This window comes from Parasteatoda tepidariorum, chromosome 12 (assembly GCF_982258835.1).
Source record: "Parasteatoda tepidariorum strain Cologne lab strain chromosome 12, Ptep-v5.0, whole genome shotgun sequence".
NCBI classification, from domain to species: Eukaryota; Metazoa; Arthropoda; class Arachnida; order Araneae; family Theridiidae; genus Parasteatoda; species Parasteatoda tepidariorum.
This window is the reverse complement of record NC_141766.1, coordinates 49,026,747-49,048,119: the sequence shown is the minus strand read 5'-3', so window position 1 is coordinate 49,048,119 and position 21,373 is coordinate 49,026,747. Positions and strand designations below refer to the sequence as shown.

The 21,373-nt window shown below is 27.3% G+C and overlaps 1 protein-coding gene across 3 annotated transcripts in view; it reads right to left on the bottom strand.

Moving 5' to 3' along the window:
* The window catches only part of LOC107457338 (solute carrier family 25 member 32), a 32,394-nt gene that overhangs the window by 7,850 nt on the left and 3,171 nt on the right, over positions 1-21,373 (bottom strand). For all 3 annotated transcript variants that reach the window (XR_015430873.1, XM_016075480.4, XM_016075479.5), the window contains exons 2-6: positions 16,430-16,583; positions 14,523-14,617; positions 10,623-10,795; positions 3,820-3,933; positions 600-745 (exon numbers count right to left, since the gene is read on the bottom strand). Coding sequence is in view for 2 of the 3 variants with exons in the window: in XM_016075480.4 (XP_015930966.1) it covers positions 600-745; positions 3,820-3,933; positions 10,623-10,795; positions 14,523-14,617; positions 16,430-16,583 (682 nt within the window). In the remaining variant the exon portion in view is untranslated. The remainder of the gene's footprint in view (positions 1-599; positions 746-3,819; positions 3,934-10,622; positions 10,796-14,522; positions 14,618-16,429; positions 16,584-21,373) is intronic.

The window sequence follows — 21,373 nt, the reverse complement described above, 5'->3', positions numbered from 1 at the left end:
CCTAGTAAAATACAAAATAGAATAAAAGCCACATTTAGAGAAAAAAATTAAGCAGTTTTAGTTGGAATTTTGCTAAAAGTCTCTTTAAAGATGTTAATAGTTTTGTGAAGGGTCTCCTTTAAGCAGTCAGAATTTTGGGAAGGAATTAATTATATTATTTTTTCTTTCTACAGTCCAGTTGTGTTTCACAATTTGAAGAAGCAAAATTAATTTTCTTTTTATTTAATATTAAACACACACGTAAATGTCTTTATGTTGAACTACAACTTGCAATATTTATTTTAACTACCATATCAATGATTGTTTTATTTCAGATACTGCATTTATTCTTTAAATACCTTTAATAAAAATGTTTGCGCATATTAAAACAAATTATGCTTTATTTTTCAATATTCTGTTAGTTGATATTTTAAAAAATTATTTTAAAACATGATTTCGTGAAAATTAACATACAGTTTTCAGAAATAAATTAATATGTAAAACTTTTTTGTAAATTTATAATGCTGTAATTTCACATTATGTTAGTTTTATTTTGGCCCACAGAGAATATTAAGAACATCAAATGTAGTTATATAAAACATATAAGAATATTAGATTACCTCCATGTCCTTTTAATTACTTCCAAGACACCAGAGTATTCTTTATACTGATCTTGAAGCCTTGCTCTAATAACCTGGTATGGATAAGTTACACTGGCAGCAAAAAGTTTAGACAAGGCAGCAAATGACAAGTATTGAGCTGTACCCTATAAAAAGAAAATATAATTAAACCTCAAGTAACCTAACATAAATTATGTTACTGAATAATTTCATTGAAGTAGAACCTTGATTACTACACATACTGTAATAATACTATAAAAAAGGCAGATAAAGGAACTAATAATGATGAGTTAGGTTTTATATTGGCAATGGAAGTCTTGTGCCTAAGAAAAACTTCTAATAAATTTCTAGATTAGTAAATAATAATAAGCATGCTAGGTGCAAAAAATTTACAACAGAGTTGTGAGGAAAAACCAGGGTTACTTGGTTTAAATCAGGTTTTGGTTTAAACAGGGTTTTATTCGGTTTTTATTAAACAATAGGTTAAATAATACTTTACATTCTAAATTAAAACTAATTAAACAAGTATTAAGCATAATCATGAAAACTTTTTCAACTATTAGTAAATATAAAAAATAAACAATTAAAACCTCTTTCCTTCCATAAACATGGAAACAAAATAAAAAAAGAATATCTGAAGATTTTGAAAAATCTTATATACTACTTCACATTTCAAATTAACATGTAAATAAAAATGCAATATCAAAATGTTACATAATAGTAATGTATGTAAAATAATGAGTTTCCCTTTGTTTGCCAATATAAATGAAAATGTCAAATTTTAGAATTATTTAATGTCATTAATCAGGTATATAATCAGGTACCTTATATATATCAAATATATAAGGAAGAAATTGCATTAAGAATTATTTTACTACAATGAAGCTTTACGTTTAACAATATTCAATATATAAATAATGTAATAAATAAATAATGTACAGTGTGCAAAAAAAATAGACTATCATGATGAATTTTGATCTAATGAACGGATCTTAACATTCTAGGACACAATCTTAATTATTCGAAGGGCTGATCTCTATTATGGTAATCAATTAGTTTAGAGGATATTTTAAGTTAAGAAATCACATACAAAAACATATTTTTAAAATGAAGAAACATTCTATACTCCAAAATGAAAGAAGTGACTACAATTTGGAAAATATGGTCAAATTAGTTTGGTCAGGAAAGCAATCCAAAGTTCGGACCCCTTAATCTTAGTTTTACTTTTTGCATAATTTGCTATATCTCAAGAATTTTCTAAGCAATTTGAAAAATTTTAGCACACAATAATAAAATTAGTTAATACAAAAATAATTTTAAGCAAAAAAATAACTTTACTGAAGACTTATTATTTTATTTAGTAATAGTCCAAAAATTTTGAAATATAAGGTATGCGAGTTCATGAGAAGTCATTTTTTAAAACTCTATTTCGATTGGATTAAAATTTGTATTTTATCAAATATTAAAAATTATATTCCACTGATTTTTCTCAAATTTTGTATTTTATTGTGCAAAATTACATTCTTTAAAATTTAAAAAATTGTATACCTAAGATTTCAAAAATTTTTCGACTGTTAGTAAATTTAATAAAAAAACAATACATTTGCATATTTTCAATCAGCTTTATAAGTTCTCATGATTTGGCGATATATGCTAAAAGTAAAATTAACATTAAGGGATATGAACTTTGGACCGCTGCCCTGACCGAACTATTGAATCCATATTTCCGAGATTCAAGCTACCCACTAATTTTTTGAGGTCAAAAAGCGGAATCCCTTAAAAAAATTTATGTTTACTCAAAGAAAGTATGTTTTGTGTCTGATTTCATAGTTCAAACTATCATGTGCACTAATTAATTAGCATTTTTGTGGTCAGCCCTTCCAACCATTAAAATTGAGTCCTAGAAAGGGAAGATACCATCATTAGATCAAAAGTAATGTCAAGTGGTCCTTTTTTGTGCACTGTATATTATTTTGTTTCATACTGCATTATTTATAAGCACTGTTATGCTTATAAAAGAAAATATTCAAGATATCTTTTTTTATATTCGTGTATTATACTCTTTTATATGAGCACTGTATTTTAAAAATATTAGAATCATTAATAAAAATATGCAGATTACATAGAATAAAAATTTATTTGCACTGATAATATTTATTTACACAGATGACTAGAAAATATTTCTAAAAATAAGCTGAAAAAAAATAACTTTTAGAAAAACACCTCATTTCCATTTATGGTTTTATTATATTAACCATAATGTATTGCTTAGTAGAGAAATTTTTATCTAAACTTGTTCTGCAATGGGATTTTTTTAAATAACTTTAAAAACTATCAAAACATAGATTTGGCAATAAAATTTATTTTTTTTTAAATTACTATATATTTAATATATTTTAACAAAAGAGCAATAATATGCCAAACATTTAAAAACTACATATCACATATAACATTAACCAAGCTTGGTTTTCTGGAGAGAAAAAAAAACGGTTGTTTTAAATCAGACTGGTTTAACCAATCAACCCCAATTTAGGTATATTGAAATTGTTCATAAACATATTTTTAAAAAAAAAACTTCATATGATAGTTCTGATAGTGATAAAGCAGATTATGATAATGGTAGTACTATACTTCATGCAGCTGCAAAAGACATACCAACTTAGTAATTCGATACAACTAAGCTCTCTTAATGCTGTAAGTGGTTTTATAAATCATGAAAAATGAATGTTATTCAATTACATTATTACAAAGAATCAAAAATATCTACTAGAAAATGACAATTATACTGAAAGCAAAAATGTATCCCAGACTTTTATTTCAATTTTATTTTTGCATTGTTATTTATGATTGAAAAGTTTAGAAAAATTTTTTGTTTAATTTATTGTAATAATAAATGTATAAACTGTATAAATTTGAAAAAAATTGACTTGTAAAGGTCTCACTATCTCCCAATTTTAAATTTCTGACCAAACCTATCCTGGTCCTGAGGGTTATAGATAATCAGGTTTCAACAGTATATTTATTGAAAATAAGATAGACATCTTACAGAATTCAAAGTATTTCTTCGTATTTTAATTTTAATGCATATAATATTACTCCTGTAAATTGTAATCACAAAAAACTGCGAAAACTATATGATAAGGACTAAGCTTTTAACATATATGCAAAAAAAATTATGTAGTTACACCAAAAAGTACATTAAAAATATACTTGTCTTTACCAGTTTATCATCAAGTGGGAGATGATAATAGCTAATATACTTTTTCTTCAATTCTTCATAAGCCATAAATTGCAGGGCACCATGTGAGACCCCAAACATGCCAGGTACAAGACCCTAAATATAAATACATTATTTCCTTCAGTGAGAATGAATTTTGAAAAGCTTTTATCAGAGTATGACAAAAATCATCAATAAAAGTAAATTAGTGCTTAAGGGAGCCTAATAATTATTAATTTACTAACATATGGTAAGAAGACCAAAAATTCAAAGTCACATTTTTATAAAGAAAAAATTAAAAAATTTCAAGCCTTATTTTTTTAATAGATCAAATGTAATATCAAAATTTCCTTCCTTGAAAATAAAACAAGTAATTGAAAATGCTGTGAAAAAGAAAGTATAAGTTTTACAAGTTGATTCCAAAACTAATGAACAATAAGAAATGATAAAATATCATAAAAAAATGAAAGATATCATTTTTTTTTTCCTCATCTGAGACAAATTAGCTGAATTTGCTCTGGAAAAAATATCTCCTAAAACATTTACAGGGAAAAGAAAATGCACATTTTAAATAGTAATGAACATTGGGAGCAGCATATGAAGCTGTTTTTTTAAATGAAAATACTGATTTTAAGATTCAGGGGTCTGTCCAGACATTTTGTAAAAGGTCCGTTTTCCGTGAAATTTTGAAAAAATTACTCACATTCTTTCAACCAGGGTCCGCTTTTATGAATTAGTGCAAATAGGGTCCGTTATTGCAAAAAAAAACTTTTTCAAGAAGTTTTTAAATTGTAAAGACATACAAGATTATGCTCACTGTAAAATTATAATTAAAAAAATTAAATTTTAAAAAATAAACAACAATTTCTGCTTCTAAATTAGAGAAGCAACATACAAATATTTGGTATTTAGCCTATACTGCTGAACGCAGAATATTAATTTCGGACGAATAATGGAAGAATCGTCTGCCGAAGACAAAACTTAATTCGTTTATATCCATCTTTTTTGTTTTCCGCCCTGGAAAGGGTTTATTTGATTAACAAAATAATAATGAAGATAAACAAATTTGTGAAGGGTCCGATTAAAAGAAAAATCATTTTGTAAAGGGTCCATTTTTAAGTTAAAATACTTTGCTAAGGGTTCGTTTTTATAAAAAGATATTTTGTGAAGGGTCCGTTAACAGACCCAAATTTCTTCTAAACAGACCCCTGAGATTGGTTTCATGATTCAAATATTAGTCTCTGAGTAAGTTTCATGATTTTCATACAAATCATGTTCTCTCATCTGAAAAAAAGAACAGGATGTGCATTAGAGATGGCTAATATTTTCTGGAACAGGTATTTTTCACCTGTTATTTAATTGTACCTGTTATAAAAATAACAGGTTACTTAGAAAGGCCTGTTCCAAAATACTAGGCAAACAATTATGCTTGTCAAACATTTACTGCTTGGCCACCGTAAGCGGATATACATTGTAAAAATGAAGAATGGCAACAGCGGTAATGTCTTAGTTTCAGTTTCGATTTTGTGATGTAAACATTATTATTTTGTAGAATAATACGATATGTACGTGAATGTAGTAAGTTACGAGTGTACTTATATTATCAATAAATATTGTCTGTGTTTTCTATGAAGGCTTTATTAATGTTAATTCAGCAACATTCGAAGCCAACACACACTTTATCGAAACAGTCTGTTATTTTATCACAGGCTAGTATTTCGGAACAGGCAGTATTTTGTCACAGGCTAGTATTTTGGAACAGGCGATATTTTTTCACAGCCTAGTATTTTGGAACAGCCGATATTTTGTCACAGGCTAGTATTTTGGAACAGGCGATATTTTGTCACAGGCTAGTATTTTGGAACAGGCAGTATTTTATCACAGCCTAGTATTTTGGAACAGATGGTATTTTGTCACAGGCTAGTATTTTGGAACAGGTGAAGCAGGTTAGTATTTTTGAACAAATTTGTATTCAGGAATAGGCAAGAATTTTGTGATAGCTTTGCCTACTATTTTGCAGGTTAAGTTTATTTGTAAGAATGTCGCCCCTGCCCATTTGATGCTCCGGCATATGGGGGGGGAGGGGGCGGTTGCTTATAATTGCATTTTCCTTGTTTTAATTTTTTTTTTCTGCGATGTAAAAAGTTGAAGCATTTGAATATTTTTCCTAATTTTTTGATATTGATACATATTTTCTACATGTAAAAATTTTCTACAAAATACGAGTCTTATTGTCTCATTTCTTCTCTCCTAAGTCTTACTCTCTCTCTCTCTCTCTCTTTCACCTTTTTTTTCTTTCTTTTTTTAAGGCAATAAATATTTTAACTATTTATTTCCTTATAAGAAGGATGTGTTAAAATTGTTAAAACTATATTTAGTATGCGAATTCAAACTATATTTAAACACTTTATTTTCTTTGTATCAAACACTATATTTTTTCTCCCAATCTTTATCCTTTTTTACATCTACTTAAATATGCTGAACTTATGACGAAGCATGAAAGGTAGTACAATAGTACTGAGAAGATGAAGGGTAGTAGAATAATATGTAAATATTTTTTAAGCAAAATATTTTTATGAATATGATTTAATAATGAAGCTTAGTTATAAAGTTTTAAGGGGCATTAAATTTATATATTTTATACATTTAATAAAAAAGTCAGAATATTTTGTTTGAAATAGTGAATTGCTCACTATAGAGTAACTACGGCCTACATATGCATAAAAATGCTCCAATTTTTTTTAATGTCTCTTTTTTTCGCCTACTGTATTTACTGCATTAATTACAATCGTCTTTTGGGGGACATCTAATCATAAGTAGTTTACTTTGAGAATCCGGACAACTCTTTACGCCAGTGTTTCCCAAACTCATGACTTTTGTGTACCCTTTCTAAATTTTTCGCAACGCTGTGTACCACTAATAAAAAAATGAATGTATTTTTTACTATATAAAAAATTTGCACAAAGTTAAAAATCGCAACTGGCTGTTGACATCACTAATTATTAACTGTTAACTCTGCCCATAGCCAATAGAAAAATACGTAATCGTATATTTTCATGGCTAGCTTTGTTTTTAAATAAAAATTTTTGAAATTTTCGTTTCTTGCAAGATATTTCGCATAAGAACGAGTACCCCCGCTAAACTGTTCTCGTACCCCTGGGGGTACGCGTACCAAACTTTGGGAAACACTGCTTTACACCATTGCCTAACTTTCGGACCACCTTCCTGGCTTTCGCGCTATCGACGGCTTCCTTTTCGTGGTCGGAATCGACCGTGACCTTCGAGGTTACGAATTGACTCTATCAATATTTTTACATGAAGGCGTGTCCTTTATTTCCCTCGTAGTTATTTGTTGTAATAATTCAATCAATGTTCTATGTGAAGAGTGATTTTTGCGTTGAATTTTGTCCACTCGCATAGAAATAGATGTCCCTCTGGCATTGCCTATTATTTTGTTGCTTAAAAAATTTATTTACTTTGAATTTTTGAAGAAAATAAATAATATATTTTTAAATGATAATATTCTGCAGTAAAAAGAAAAATCTATTACAGTTAATTTGGCGAATTTCTTTTTTTTTTCTTCTTGTTTTGAATTTTTCTTTGACATTAAAATTACCATTAAGGCTACATAGTATGTGATATTTTGATATTAATGTGCTAATTGTTTTGAAAGAAAAATATTATTTAAATAATCCAAAAAAAGTTAAGAATTGTTAAAAAGACTTGTTTCTTTAAAAATTATGCTAAATTCGTATATTGATGTTTATTTTGAATATTTACTTTAAAAAAATGTTTAAAAGTCTGGGATTATGCTCTATTTATATTTAATTTCCTAAATGTTTCATCTGGTGCAAATTGGTAAAGCTCAATCAATCAAATTTTAGTATAAATACTTTTTCAGCCTAAAACTGTCAAATGATGTTATTCGAACTATTTAAAAAATTGCGACGAGGTTGCAATGCATGCAGTTAGATTATTTTTAGGTATTGGGTTATATTTAATTTCATTTTTGTCAACTTGAAATTCTAGAAGACAACTAAGCCCTATTTCTTTTCTTTATATAACATGAAAAATGCTGGTTATTTTGTCAAATATACAGAATATAATGTGATAATTCCTAAATTGTTTTTATTTAAAAATAATAATACACTATGTTGTATTTTTAATTCAGAGATTAATTTTTTTTTTAAATTTCTAATTTATCTCAATATTGATGAAGTTCCATTTCTTTTCCTCTCGTAGAAATGAAAAGATTCTGGTTATATCGTCAAACAGAATGTAATAGGGAACTCCTATATCTTTTTTATTTAGAAACAAGTAATAAATCTGTTTCTAAATTATTTTATGCTTGTTACAAAGAGGCAAATTTTGTAAAAGAATTTTTTTCTGCTTCACTCATTTCTCCTAAAAATGGATTAAAAAGAACTATATTTTGTAACAAAAATTATTGTATCTATTATTATTCATTATATTTGATTACACTAACGAAAATGCTTTTCAAGTGTTTTCAACCAATTTAAACTACCTGATCTAAAGTATAATCACAAAAAGAAAAAAAAAAATATATATATATAAAAGGACGAAATATAATTTTTTCACTAACAATAGAGAATAAAAAAAAAATTAATGTGTAACTGCTTTCGTTTTGTTTAAAAAATAACTGAAAAAAACTTCGCGATATTTTCTTACTTACTCTGAGAAAGAAAAATATTTATTTCCTAATTTTGTCAAATTAACAGAAAAATATGTATCTGCTACAAAAATACTTGCCATTCTAAACTATATTTCTGGCTGCGGTCAGTGTGCGGGTGGGTGACCAGTTGGATCAGTGTGCGTAGGGACTGAGGGTGTGCGGTATTAGTCCTTATTAAACTGTTCTACTGTAAAGCGCTCGACTTCGCGTGCAGGTCGTTGGGCTACCGAAGCAGGGGTGCCACCCCCTCTGCAGAGGATCAAAATTGTAATGGCTTGTCTTCGGATCATTTTCAGGGATGTTTCTCAGACCGTCGCCAATAGCCCATTGTGCAGCTCTAGTGCAACGCAAATTAACTACAGCAGCAACAATTAAATTATCCTTCAAATGTAAAAAAAGTTGAATTTTTTTTCCTTAGACCTGTTATTTTGGAACAGGTATTTGGAACAGGTATTATTTTGTATGGTAACAGCTGGAACCTGTTATTTGAAAATACCTGTTATTGCCCATCACTAATGTGCATAGATGCATATGCCATGAAAATACAGATTTGATATTTTCAGGCATAGTAACCTTTTGTCTTGACCTTCCAAAAGGCCCAGAAATAAACGCAAAAGAAAGGGCTTGGTTTTGGTGGAAAACATATAAACTGTGCAGATAGAATCTGTCAAGAGAGTTGAGTTGAAAAGTATTTAGATACTAAAATAGAAGGCAAAATTTAGACAAAGCAGTTAAAGCTCATCGATCACAACCAAAAGAACAAGGGTTCACTGTCAACAACCAAAAAAGTTACTGATTTGGGTTGTGCTTAAAAGGAAATTGCAGCTCAGTAGCAACTACCTGCAAGACATTTATAATATTTTTTTGAAAAAAAATGGTGTCATTTGAAAAAGAGTCTTCCATATGTAGAAATTATGTGCATTAATTTTGCAGAGAACTATACTATAAAACACGAACATGATGGGAAGATGAAAGATGCGCACAGAGCATTAGAAATTTCCTTGTAATGTACATTTCAAATATGAAATAATTTTTCAAATTATTAATCAAAATGGCATTATCTGACAACTTCTCCCTTAAAGCAGACTCTATTAAAAATTATAATGAATAAATTTTGATGCAAGTTTCACATGAAAAAGTTGATTTTGAAGGCATAGATGGCCTGAAAAGTTGATTTTGAAAGCATGCTAAAAATGAAGTTTTAAAAGTGATAATGCAAGGAGAATAAGTCATTCTTAATGCTCAGCCTTTTTCTAAATAACTTGCAAATTTTTTGATAAACATATTAAAATAATGTTTATAAGTAATGAAATGGCTGAAGAATACAGAATTTTAAGTTAAAAGAATGATACAGTTTATACAAAGCATTTGATAAACAAGATCATTACAAACCTGAAACATAGTATTCAGAAGAATTTTTTTTTTTTGAATTGTCCTTTTATAAGCCTCTACTATGAAACAAGCTACATTACTTTCTAAAATGCCAATCAAAATACATAACAATTTAACTTTTATTAACTCGTAACAATAGTTTAGATGGTCAATAAATATTTGTAGTTCTTAATGACCACTGTTGGTCTGGCGTAGTAATTTCAACGAAGTATTACTCTCAAATATCATTTCTGACTGGAACACTTGGTTTAACATATGCTTGTTTCTTGAAGATAAAAATGGTGTGGCACCATGAATGCTTCACTGGGTACTCTACTTTGGCCGGTGTGGCATCAATGAATGTCTCAGCTCATAAATTCAATAAGACGGAGTGATTCTATCATATGCTATGCTATAATGTTAAACACACTCACATTTAAAATTCACTGTCTGTGAAAACTATTTATATTAGCTACATTATAAAATGGCGCAATAACCATGCTGAATATGCTAACGCAAATTAACATTGCAGAATTTTGAAGCATAGCCTTTCTTTCCTAACCTCAAATGTAAAAGAAAAAAAAGCAAATTTATCAAATCAAAAAAAAAAGGTAGAGTAGCATCCAATGTTATAAAAAAATTTCAATGTTTTCGATAATAGCAAAATATTAAAATGAGAATATCCCAAAAAATTATAAATGAAAAAATTGAAATTATGAAAGCACATAAATAAATATCATACCTTATACATTCCTGGTATTCCTTCATGGCGATAAACTTTAGATAGAGCATCCAACATACCATTATAATGTTTTGATGGGGGTAAGCTGGATGCAGTAGAACATGGTTGATATTGCAAACACATTCTTGTTTTTACAACCCAGATTGGATTTGTGATAAACAAGGTGATAACACCTAAAAATAAGTTTATCTTAATGTTCATGCTATCACAAAATTGTACCAATAAAATAATAGATTGTAAAGGGTAATAAAAAAAATTCAAATAAATTATGGTTTTTGAATCTCATTGTACTAAACTAAGAGCTCTTACTAATCCTAACCAAAGCAACAGGGATATCTTTTTTTAGGGTGAGGGGCAAGCTAAAGAAAGGACAAAATGTCTACCGTTACTCAGACTTTTTTTTCTACTTTTTGCGATTATACACACAATTTTAATCATAAATTCCATTTTAATTCCTTATTTAATTTTCAAAAGAGACCAAAAAAATTTTTCAAAAAACTAATTGTAACTCTTTCAAACAGTTACAAGAAATATTTGCTCATACTTTATACTTTAATTTACTTTGAAAAAGCTGTTTAAAAATTTTTACTTCGAGAATGTTTCTTAAAATTTGTAATTTTAATAGTTACAACACTATAAAAATCATTAATTTACAAACTTGACAACCAGTTTTTGCAGGTTAGGGCATTTGAAGTTCAGGGTAAATTTTGAGAAAGAAAGATGGTCGAGAGTTAATAAGATATTTCATTTGAAAATGTTTAACACTTATTTCTAAATTTATAATTTGCAATAATATAAGATTTGTTTTGAAATTCAATTTTTAAACCCCTTCAAGTTAACTTATCATCTACAATAATGATACCTCAGTTATTTAAAGATGTCACTCACTCATCTGATTTAAAGCTAAGGGTTGTGGGTTGGATCTGGCATTTATATTCCCCATGTAGAAATCTTCCAAGAAACAAAAAAGAAAAATGTGCTTGTCTCAAGAAAAAGGAAACTTCAGTTTTGCAGGACACTTGGTTAGCATTATTACACAAATAAAAGGTTTCTGAGAAACTCAAATTTAATTATGAATATCAATAATTAGTATGTTTTTAATAATAAAATTAAACATTCAGAATTTATAAATCAAAAAAAAAAAATCTTAAATCATTTGAAAATTAATAAACAAACATTGATTGATAACTTTGCATAAAATTAAAATACTATTACATCTTTAAAAGCTGCGATTTTGAAAAGTAAATATATTTTCAATGAACACATTGTGGCTGTCATGTCAATGAAGATGCTAGTAAAGAATGATAAATTGCAGCCTTTATTTTGATTCTAACACGAGTTCCAATTTTTTTTCATTACTACATTAAATGGTTTTATTTTACATTTCTTACAACAGAAGGAAGAAAGAGAGCTCATTATTTTTACAATAAGGGCAATCAGGATGTAAATTATATGGCACACTTACTACAGTCCTTAAGAGATTGATCCTTAAAACAAAGTTTATTTCAGACATATAGGGTGTCGTTTTTCCTACAATAGTTCTGAACCCATCATCTATGCCATTGTTATAAAATTGCATATTTGTTGAAACATTGTTTTCTTATGATTATAAAAGAAACAGCAAAGATGTATTTGGCGAATTTTACAGGCAGTAAAAAAGAATCTTATCATAGTTTATTTTGTATTAGATGAGACCAGAAATACTCTGTTTGCAACAGAGCTAACATTTTTTCCCCCTTTTTTGTAGAAAGTAACATTTTTCCCATCCTCAGAAAAATTTCTTAGCGTTTCTACTATTTCTGTGAATATCTTAAAAGCGTACATCAAAAAAGTATTAAAACAAGAATTCAGAACACTGTTAAAATAGTTTTGTATTGAACATTGCAGTATTTTAAAACTAATATTCATTTAAGAACTAATATTCTAAAAACTTTTGCAGGGGTCAAAATTTTCTTGATATAACATATATTGTCTATATAAGAAGCCAATATGAGAAGTTCATGATTTAACAAGATAATTATTTAACATTTGAGGATCCTTGCCTAGGCCAGCACATGAAGAAGAAGCATGATGTTCTTTTTGTGATATTGAATAGCAAGAAGAAAATTGAATCAGAAGTTGCTGTTTATACGTTTCATAAGTGGGTCAGCTTAAAAACATAGAAAGCTTTGGACTTTCTTTCTTCTCAGGATTTTATGTTTCTTGATAACTATTTTCAGTGGGACTTCTGATTTATTGTGGTTGCTGTACATTATTTTGCCAGAATTTAGCATTTCTTGTAAATTATTTTTAGCCTGGCATTTTTTTTACGATAGCTGACTAATATTTTGTCATCTTTTTTTCTTTTGTCCAGACTTAACAAAGTTTCTGGTAGATTATTTTGAGAAAGACTTTTGTTACTTTGCAGTCTCTGTTTTAAAAGAAAACCACTTTCTTTCAAAATTGCTTAATACTTAACTTAAATGTATTTTGTTTAAATTCTAAATTGTTTCTAATTTTGAAAAAAATTTGAAACAAAAAGTACACTTGGTTTTATTTTTAAAATTAGGTAAGTCAAATTTATATTATTTTAAATAAAAAAATTAAGCTATGTTATTGATGTTATAAAGTATTTTTTATAATTAACATTTTTCATTGTTATAGATTAATTTATTTTATTTTGTGAAAATTGATTTCAAATTTCTGATTAAGTGTAGTTTTGATTCAAAAGAAACAATATTTGAACATAAGGCAGTAGACTGCTTTATCGTGTTACCTACCAGATGATATAAAATTAAATAACATTTATTGCACGTCTTATTCCTAGTTGTAAGGGAGGTCAAGATCTTTTATGGGCTGCAGTGGCAAGATGTAATTAAGTAATAATTAATTAGTTAAATTATTTTATATTTTCAATGAGAAAAATGATCTATTTCCAAATTTTCACAGCTTAGAAAATATATAAAATAATATGCACCCCGTATTGTATTTTTGTAATTAAAAATAAACTTTGATTTCTTTAACCCCTTGCACTATTTTCATGAGTCTGACATGCAATGAAAATTTTAGGCCAAACTTAAATATCACGAGTCGGGCTCGTTGTTTAATATCATGTCAAACGTGAATATCACGAGTCTCGTAATCGACATTTCGGGCCAAGCATGAATATTACAAGCCGTACTGGTGGCCTTTAATACCGGGCTAAACAAGAACATCCAAATGGGCTCTTATCTCTTCTTTATATGAATAAATATTTTATATCTTGTCTCCCAATCTCTTATCATCTGCCTGTCTCTCTTATCCTAGGCTCTTTTTGAGAATATTCGGGTGCATAAGTTAGACACGGCATTTTCCAAATTTCAGGGGAGTGCAAGAAATTAAACAAATTATAGTTAAAAAGTTTAAAACATAATTTTTTTCATCAAAATATGTTTTAAGAGAAATTAAAATTTCCTACAAAAAAATAGAAAAGACTAAAATTATTCACAAAAATAGTAGACAAATAAAAAATTTCCTCACATAAATAGATTGCTGATTCATTTTTCTAGAAAATAAGCATAAGGATAGAAATCTTGATTTATATTAAAAGTTTTTGACTCAAAATGTAATAGTTAATGTAATGTAATAGTTAAGCACTAAAAATATTTTCCACTAAGTCGAACTTAGTCAATAAAATAGAATTTCAAAAAATAGAAAAATACATTCAGATCAACAAATATGTTTGACAGTGCACAAAAGGATTTGCAATCGAATTAATAGATTTACAATTGAAAGAGCAAAAGCAAACTGTAGAAGTTTTTCTGTGCATTATATGAAGATGTAAAAAATAATAAATTTATAAGGCATAACCACCAAGCACTAAAGATTTCTCTATTTTGTGGAAACTAAAGAAAAAATATAGTGATTAAAATTATATCTAACCTGCTTCAGCAGCAGCAAGCATATGACTACCTGGTCCCAAGGTGATTTTTGACTTGTCATCCGTGTCTGTCATGTAAGCTTTGATTGCATTGTAACTAAAAAAGAAAAAACATTAAGTACACAGTAGTAGAAGTGGCAGCCCATATTACCTAGGCTAGGAAGTAAATGACATAAAAATTCGTTAAAAAAATGCAAAGGCCTCAAAAAATCATCAAAAATGACCAAAATGAAAAATAATGGCCTTAGAAATATTTAAAACTTCTTTAAATGAATTTTAGCGTATTTATAAATTTAATAAAACAGTGAAGTAATAATTGGTGCAGTTCAAAGAACAAATTCAAAGAACAAATGACTAAAATTCTTCATAAGTCTGTACACATCCCTCTGGTAAGATTTTTAAAAGGGCAAAACACTTATGAAATAAAAATAGGTTTAATATATACTAGATTTAAATCATTAGAAACTAACTAAAACATGCAAATGAAGCTTTATAGAAATCAAGATTTTATCATTTCTTACACGCGTAAAATTTTGTATTATGGTCATCATTCAATCTCTGTTTTAAAAGCAAACAAAAATATTTTACAAGTGAAATTAAATGAAAAATTACATAGAATTAGCAAGATTTAAAATTATGATGAATATTTTATTTTTCAAAAAAGTAAATAAATAAACCAAATCAAACGGCATACCATCCCTTTACATATGATTGGTAGCAATTGCTTGTTGATCTTAGAGATGACTGATTATTCCATAGTGGAAGTAGAAGCTGGATTTTAGTGATTCTGTACCAACATTAATTTTAATCCCAGACAGTATCATTAAACTAAGCAAAAACAGTTTCAAATGAAGTAAAATAGAATTAGCTCTTGACTTTTTTATAATTCACTCTTGATGACTTTTTACCTTATAATCATTAGTATAAGTATTTCATTTATCCAGTGATAAACATTTTGTTTATATTTATATGCACTCTGACCTTTATTATGTGAAAAAAAATAATGAATGCCTTATTAATTGTTCAGAACTGAATTTCAACACAAGTGAAATTTTCCTGACTGTGTGAAAGATGTATTTTCATGAAAACAAGCTAGGAACTACTGGTTTAAGTAATTAACTCTTAACATATTAAACAATACAAATTCAATATCAATGCCTTAAGAGATTACCTATACTCAATTTGGTATAAAGTAAATTTTATTATTAAAAATAAGGAAAGGTATATCAATTTTTGTTACAGTTAAAATAGATAATATAACTGTTTCTTAATACTAAAAAAATGATAAAAGTCTTTTCCTAACTGGGGAATAAAAAATTCATTAAAAAAGTAGCAGTGTAACTTCGTGTTATGTTAACTCTAACTGAACTTAAATCAGAGTAACTAATTATTCATCTAATAGATTTTGATTTAAGAAATGTGTTTATTTACATAATTACTTTATGTTAAACAAATTAGAATTTCTTAAAGGAAATAATCTTATATTTTTATCTTTGAAAATGCTATAATCTAATGGCAAAAATTCAACTTCCTAAAACAGGCAATAGCCAGTAGTCTAGTAGATGAATATTAAGTTGTCTGAAGATAAATGTTGAAACAGAACTGAATTTCAGGTGCAAAATAATTGCTGTATTGTAAACAAAACCAGTTTACATCTTAATTAACAGAAAAATTGTTCTTGACAAGTAAATTTTTCAAATCAGTTGAAATGTAAGATATAGAAAGGCAAACACTTTTGAGAGAATATCTAATGTTTTCAAAGCATACAATGCAATTGCATGTTCATATTTATGGAAAAAATCATTAAAAAGGTAAAAATTATTGCTGCTAAAAAATTTATATAATAAACAGTAAATATTTTTACATTATTTGAACATAAGTCTGTTATTTATATTAAACCAGAACATACAAAAGGAAATAAAAACCCCATGATGCTCCAGCACCCCAACAATTAGGTGTTACTCCTCTATACAATCCCCGAATGCCTTCTTCTCTAATTATAGTAGAAACAGCATTTCCTAAGCCTTGGTAGTTAGGTCTTGTTAGCAATTGGCCATCGTTAACTGAAACAAAAAATACAATATCATATAGCTATCATTTTAAAACTACAAAACTGTCTAAATTATTTTTTTAATAATTAGAAACCATGTAACTCTCTAGAGTAGGGTGCACAACCTGTGGCCCGCAGAAGCTTCTGGACTTGATTTTGTTTTTTCTTTTTAAAATAAAAAGAAACTTTAAAAATTTTGAATCGCACATTTTAGTCTTCCTCTTTTGATGTACTCTACTTGAGCGAATTCTATTCTAAATCTACGTTGTTTCTCGATCGCTTTTTCATCGGTTATTGCCACCAATTTCTGCATGGTTTTATAAAACCCAATATTTTTAAGACGATATCATGTTGTGCAAATTTTTATTTTGTGTAATCACTTTTCAACTTAATTTATTTTTACGGTTTTTGTTGTAAATCTAAGAGACCTTCCGATCGTTTTTTTTTTTTTTTTTTCATTTATAACTACTAATTTCTAAGTGGTTTTTAAAATCCTGATGCATTTATTATGATATTACAACTCTCGAAATATAAATACCGCATTTAATTTATCATTTTTTGAGGTGCTCTGCATTCGTTGTAAATCTGAATGACTTTTATCCCCTTTTTTAAAGGCAATATCGCTACACTTTTCCATGTGATTGAGAAATTCTCATATTTCTACTATCAATATTTTTATGACATGCGAGTTTCAAATTGCACATTTAATTAATCACATTTTTCACATGCTTTCCTTTTGCTGATTAAATCATAAATCCAGGTTACTTTTCAATCATTTTCTGGCAGTTTTAATGATGCAGTCCCTCTTGTTTTGAAAATTTCTAATATTTTATTATGATATATGAATTTTAATCATGCATTTAAATAATTACTTACTAACACGCTTTATTTGTGCTGCTTTTACCATAAATGTAAGCATTTGTTTTTTCAATTATTGTGAAACTTTCCTACAATTTCATTACTTTTAACTATAATTGCCATTTTCTATTTGTCTATTTAAACAATCAATCTTTGAAAATATTTATTTGTGTACATTTCATCTTAAATGTAAGTTATTTTTCTGTTGTTTTTAACGCCATGCATTTGTTTGTGGTATTTAGAATCCTGATATTTTAATACAATGTTTTGGCAACCTGAAAAATTCGAAAACTGAAGGAAAACATGAATTTTTAAACTGCTCACTGTTCATATTTTTTTTTTTTTTTTAACTTTAGGGGATTCTTTTTTATAAAAAACGAAAAAGAAATAATTCCCCATTTAAAATTTATAAAACCTCTTATTCAAGTAGAAATACCTGAAGTTTTGTACTAAAATGGTTTTGTTTTAAATTTTGGTTTGTATTTAAATCCTAAAAATGTCCTGTAATTAAAATATGTATGTATTATTTCACACTTTCATTCTGTAAACAATAAATTTTTACTAAAATTTATATTTTTACCCAATATTTATTTATCTGTATATAGATAAATATTGGGATGATGTTTTAAGCATGACCACTATACTATACCTAGATCATACACTGCAGTCATTCAAAAGTTTAAATGGCTACATATATATAGATTGATAAATTAATTATTGATAAAAAGGGAAAAGAAATTTTTAAAAAGTATCAGTTTTTCCATTTTTGAATGAATTCATATAATTGGAAATATTTGAGTTTCTGCAAATATATTACTACTTTTTTGATAAAAAAATTAATGTTTAAACCACAATATATTTATATAAAAATAATCATATTTGCCATCAACATGACTAAATATGTGTGTAGCCCTTCATTAGTTAACCTGCTGTGCAATTGACCCTTCACTCAAAAAAGGTTGTGCACTCCTACTCTAGAGTATGAAAATAAAGCAAGGTTTATACCTCACTTATACAGTCATAATTTTAAATATTACTATGTAACTTGAAACTATTGTTACAAATAAATAAAACTTTTCATGCATTTTTTTCTTCAAATACCGATGAAAGTCCCTTATTAAGAATTATTTGGATTTCAGCATGTCTAGAAGGTTTTTAAGGTAAAAAGAGATCAAAATATTCATTTTCAACAAAAATTAAATAATAAAGACAATATTCACATCTCTTCTTCTTGATTAAATCACATTTATTCAATAAAAAAGTTTAATATAATGAAAAAATCACTGATAAAATGCAAACAGATTTTAAGAGAAACTTTTCTTTTATGAAAATACTATTTTATTGCCTCTTTTCTTTTCGTGAATACAATGCACACAAAAGTTCAGATATAACTAAAATTAAAAAACTAATTTAAAATAAAATAAATAAAACAATTTTAAATAATAAATAAATAAAAAATACAAAAAATACTGCAGGAAAAACAAAATTGAGAATATTTAGGGAAAATATTTTCAATTTGAAGTATTTCTTTCAATTCCTAATAACAATCAACTTCATATTCATAGTTTATTTCTTACAACAAGTTTTTTTTTTTTAATTGCTCTTGTCTTTTCTTGTTTTTAAACTCTTAAATTGTGTAAAACATCATAAATGTTTAATTATCCATCCTAATCACAGCAAGAGGAAATAAATTTAAAAAATTCTTATACATAAGATTTTAAAACAGATCACCAATGTGCTTTGGGGACGAAAAAGGCTTTATTTTATTGTTAAAAAGTAGCCTTAAAATAGACAGTTCTCATCCATGTCATCCAAACAAAAGAAACATTTTTAATTCTTAGATAGCATTTGAAAAAAACTAAAAAAGCTATAAAAAAATAAACTACTTGTCTTGCAAAATTCAAAATAAATACATTGAAATTCGCACAGGAAATATCAGATCTATAATCAAAAAAACTGAAAAGTAAAATATTACTCTATTATTATGAATTCTAAAAAAGATTGTTGATTTCACTAATTCTTTATTATTTAAATTTGATATTTTTTTAATTTAATTAGGATTTACTTCATTTAAATCATGACATCAAATCCTGAATTTTTGATCTTATTCTGGAAATGCTTATTTAAATACAGTATAAAGTCCCATATATAAACATCCATTTTCTATAAATCTTTATTTTCCAGACACTTTTTAACAGTCAAAATAAAAAAATCTCTTTACTTTTTAAAAGAAAAATCTATTTTTTTAATTCTTCCTGATCTATTACATAATTTTAAGTACAAGAAAAAAATATGTTCTCTTGCTTGCTACATTTAGGATAGCTAAAAATTTACACTGTGTTAATGGACATTCTTAAAAAGTTGTTAAATAAGACAGTTAAAGAAAAAAAAATTTTGTTTAGAAAAATTAAATAAGAATATTAATAGTTTTTCAAAGAAACACTATCAGATGTTTTGTTTAAATTATAAATAATTACATTAAAAAAATCAACTCAATTTTGTTCCTTTTTTAATATTATTTTTTTATTAAATAGGATTGATCTTATACCTGTGAAACGTAACAGAAAATTACTTTAAAGAAAGGAAAGTTACAACCAACATTTTTGAATAATTATTTAAAAATTTCTTAGAATTATTAGAAATTTCTTGGATAATTCATTTATCTTTTGAATTAATTGCTTCATTTGAAAGTACCACTTTTAAGGCATTTTTCTTTTTTCAGTTTATTTTACAACTTAGAATGAACCACACTTAATGTTGAGAAAATTTCACTCCATGTTAAAATTTTGGCAGAAGTAAGCATCATTAAGAACTGAGTATTTATTTCCAGAGTTTTCCCAGAGAGAGAGAATAAAAAAGGGCAGGGTGCTTCCTCTCAGAAAAGGGCACTTTGAGTTTTGAAAGGGAACTTGTTTAATACTGTAAACATTTATAAAAATATGTATAATGTAATAACTGAAATTTGTCCTCAACAATTTTTAAATTACTCTCTTTTACTATTTTATGTGCATCTTTCAAAAAGTAATTTTCTTTCATTATCAAATTAAGAGAAAAATTTATAGTTTACAAAAAATAATTAAAGACATCCTAAAAGACAATGACAGTGCAAAAAAATTTTTTTCAAAAAAAGGAAACTAAAAAAAAGAATGATAAATTGATAAACAACCTGAAAGCTTTTTTCTATAATTTAAACTGAAAATTATAAGAAAATAAGCATTTAAAAGTTAATTTTTTTTTTTAATTTTTATTTAAAAAACAATTTTAAAATTTATAATATTCCCCCACCCAAAAATAAGTAATACTTATGAAAAAATCTAGTTAAGGATAATCCTAACAAAGTAAATATTTGTAATAGTAATCAGAATTAAACCTATAAATACAGATGATTTTACCAGTGTGTAATTATTACTTAAACAGTGAATTAATTTTTTTCAAAATGGAATATGAATAATAGGCATTGTTTTTAAGGGATGGCAGATTATATTTGCATAAAGGGCAAAGAGAGCACAGTTATTGGGATCAAAGGTCAAGTAGGGTGGGGCGCCCTGTTATTTCTATAGTTATGAATTGTCTTTACCTGACCTTTGCAAAAATTGTTCAAAACAGGTTAAAATCAGACATGTTGTCAATAGCTTTAGGCGGGGCCGGGATAGCCTGGTCGGTAGGGCTTTGAGCCCATATCCAAGAGGTCGTGGGTTCGATCCTCGCCTGCCGAAGACTCCCCGTGTAGTAAATGGTGACTGATGCACGTTAAATCTGTCGAGTCTCAAAGTCCTCCATGTTCCCACAACAAATCAATACCTCTGGGGTTACTGATCCAGGAGTGTCCTGGTCTTCTGGATTGGTTCAAAATTACAAGGCTACGGAGTTGAACGTAAGTAGTCGTAAACCTATGAAATTGGGTCGGCTGTTCAACAACGGTTATAAAATAAAATAAAAAAAATA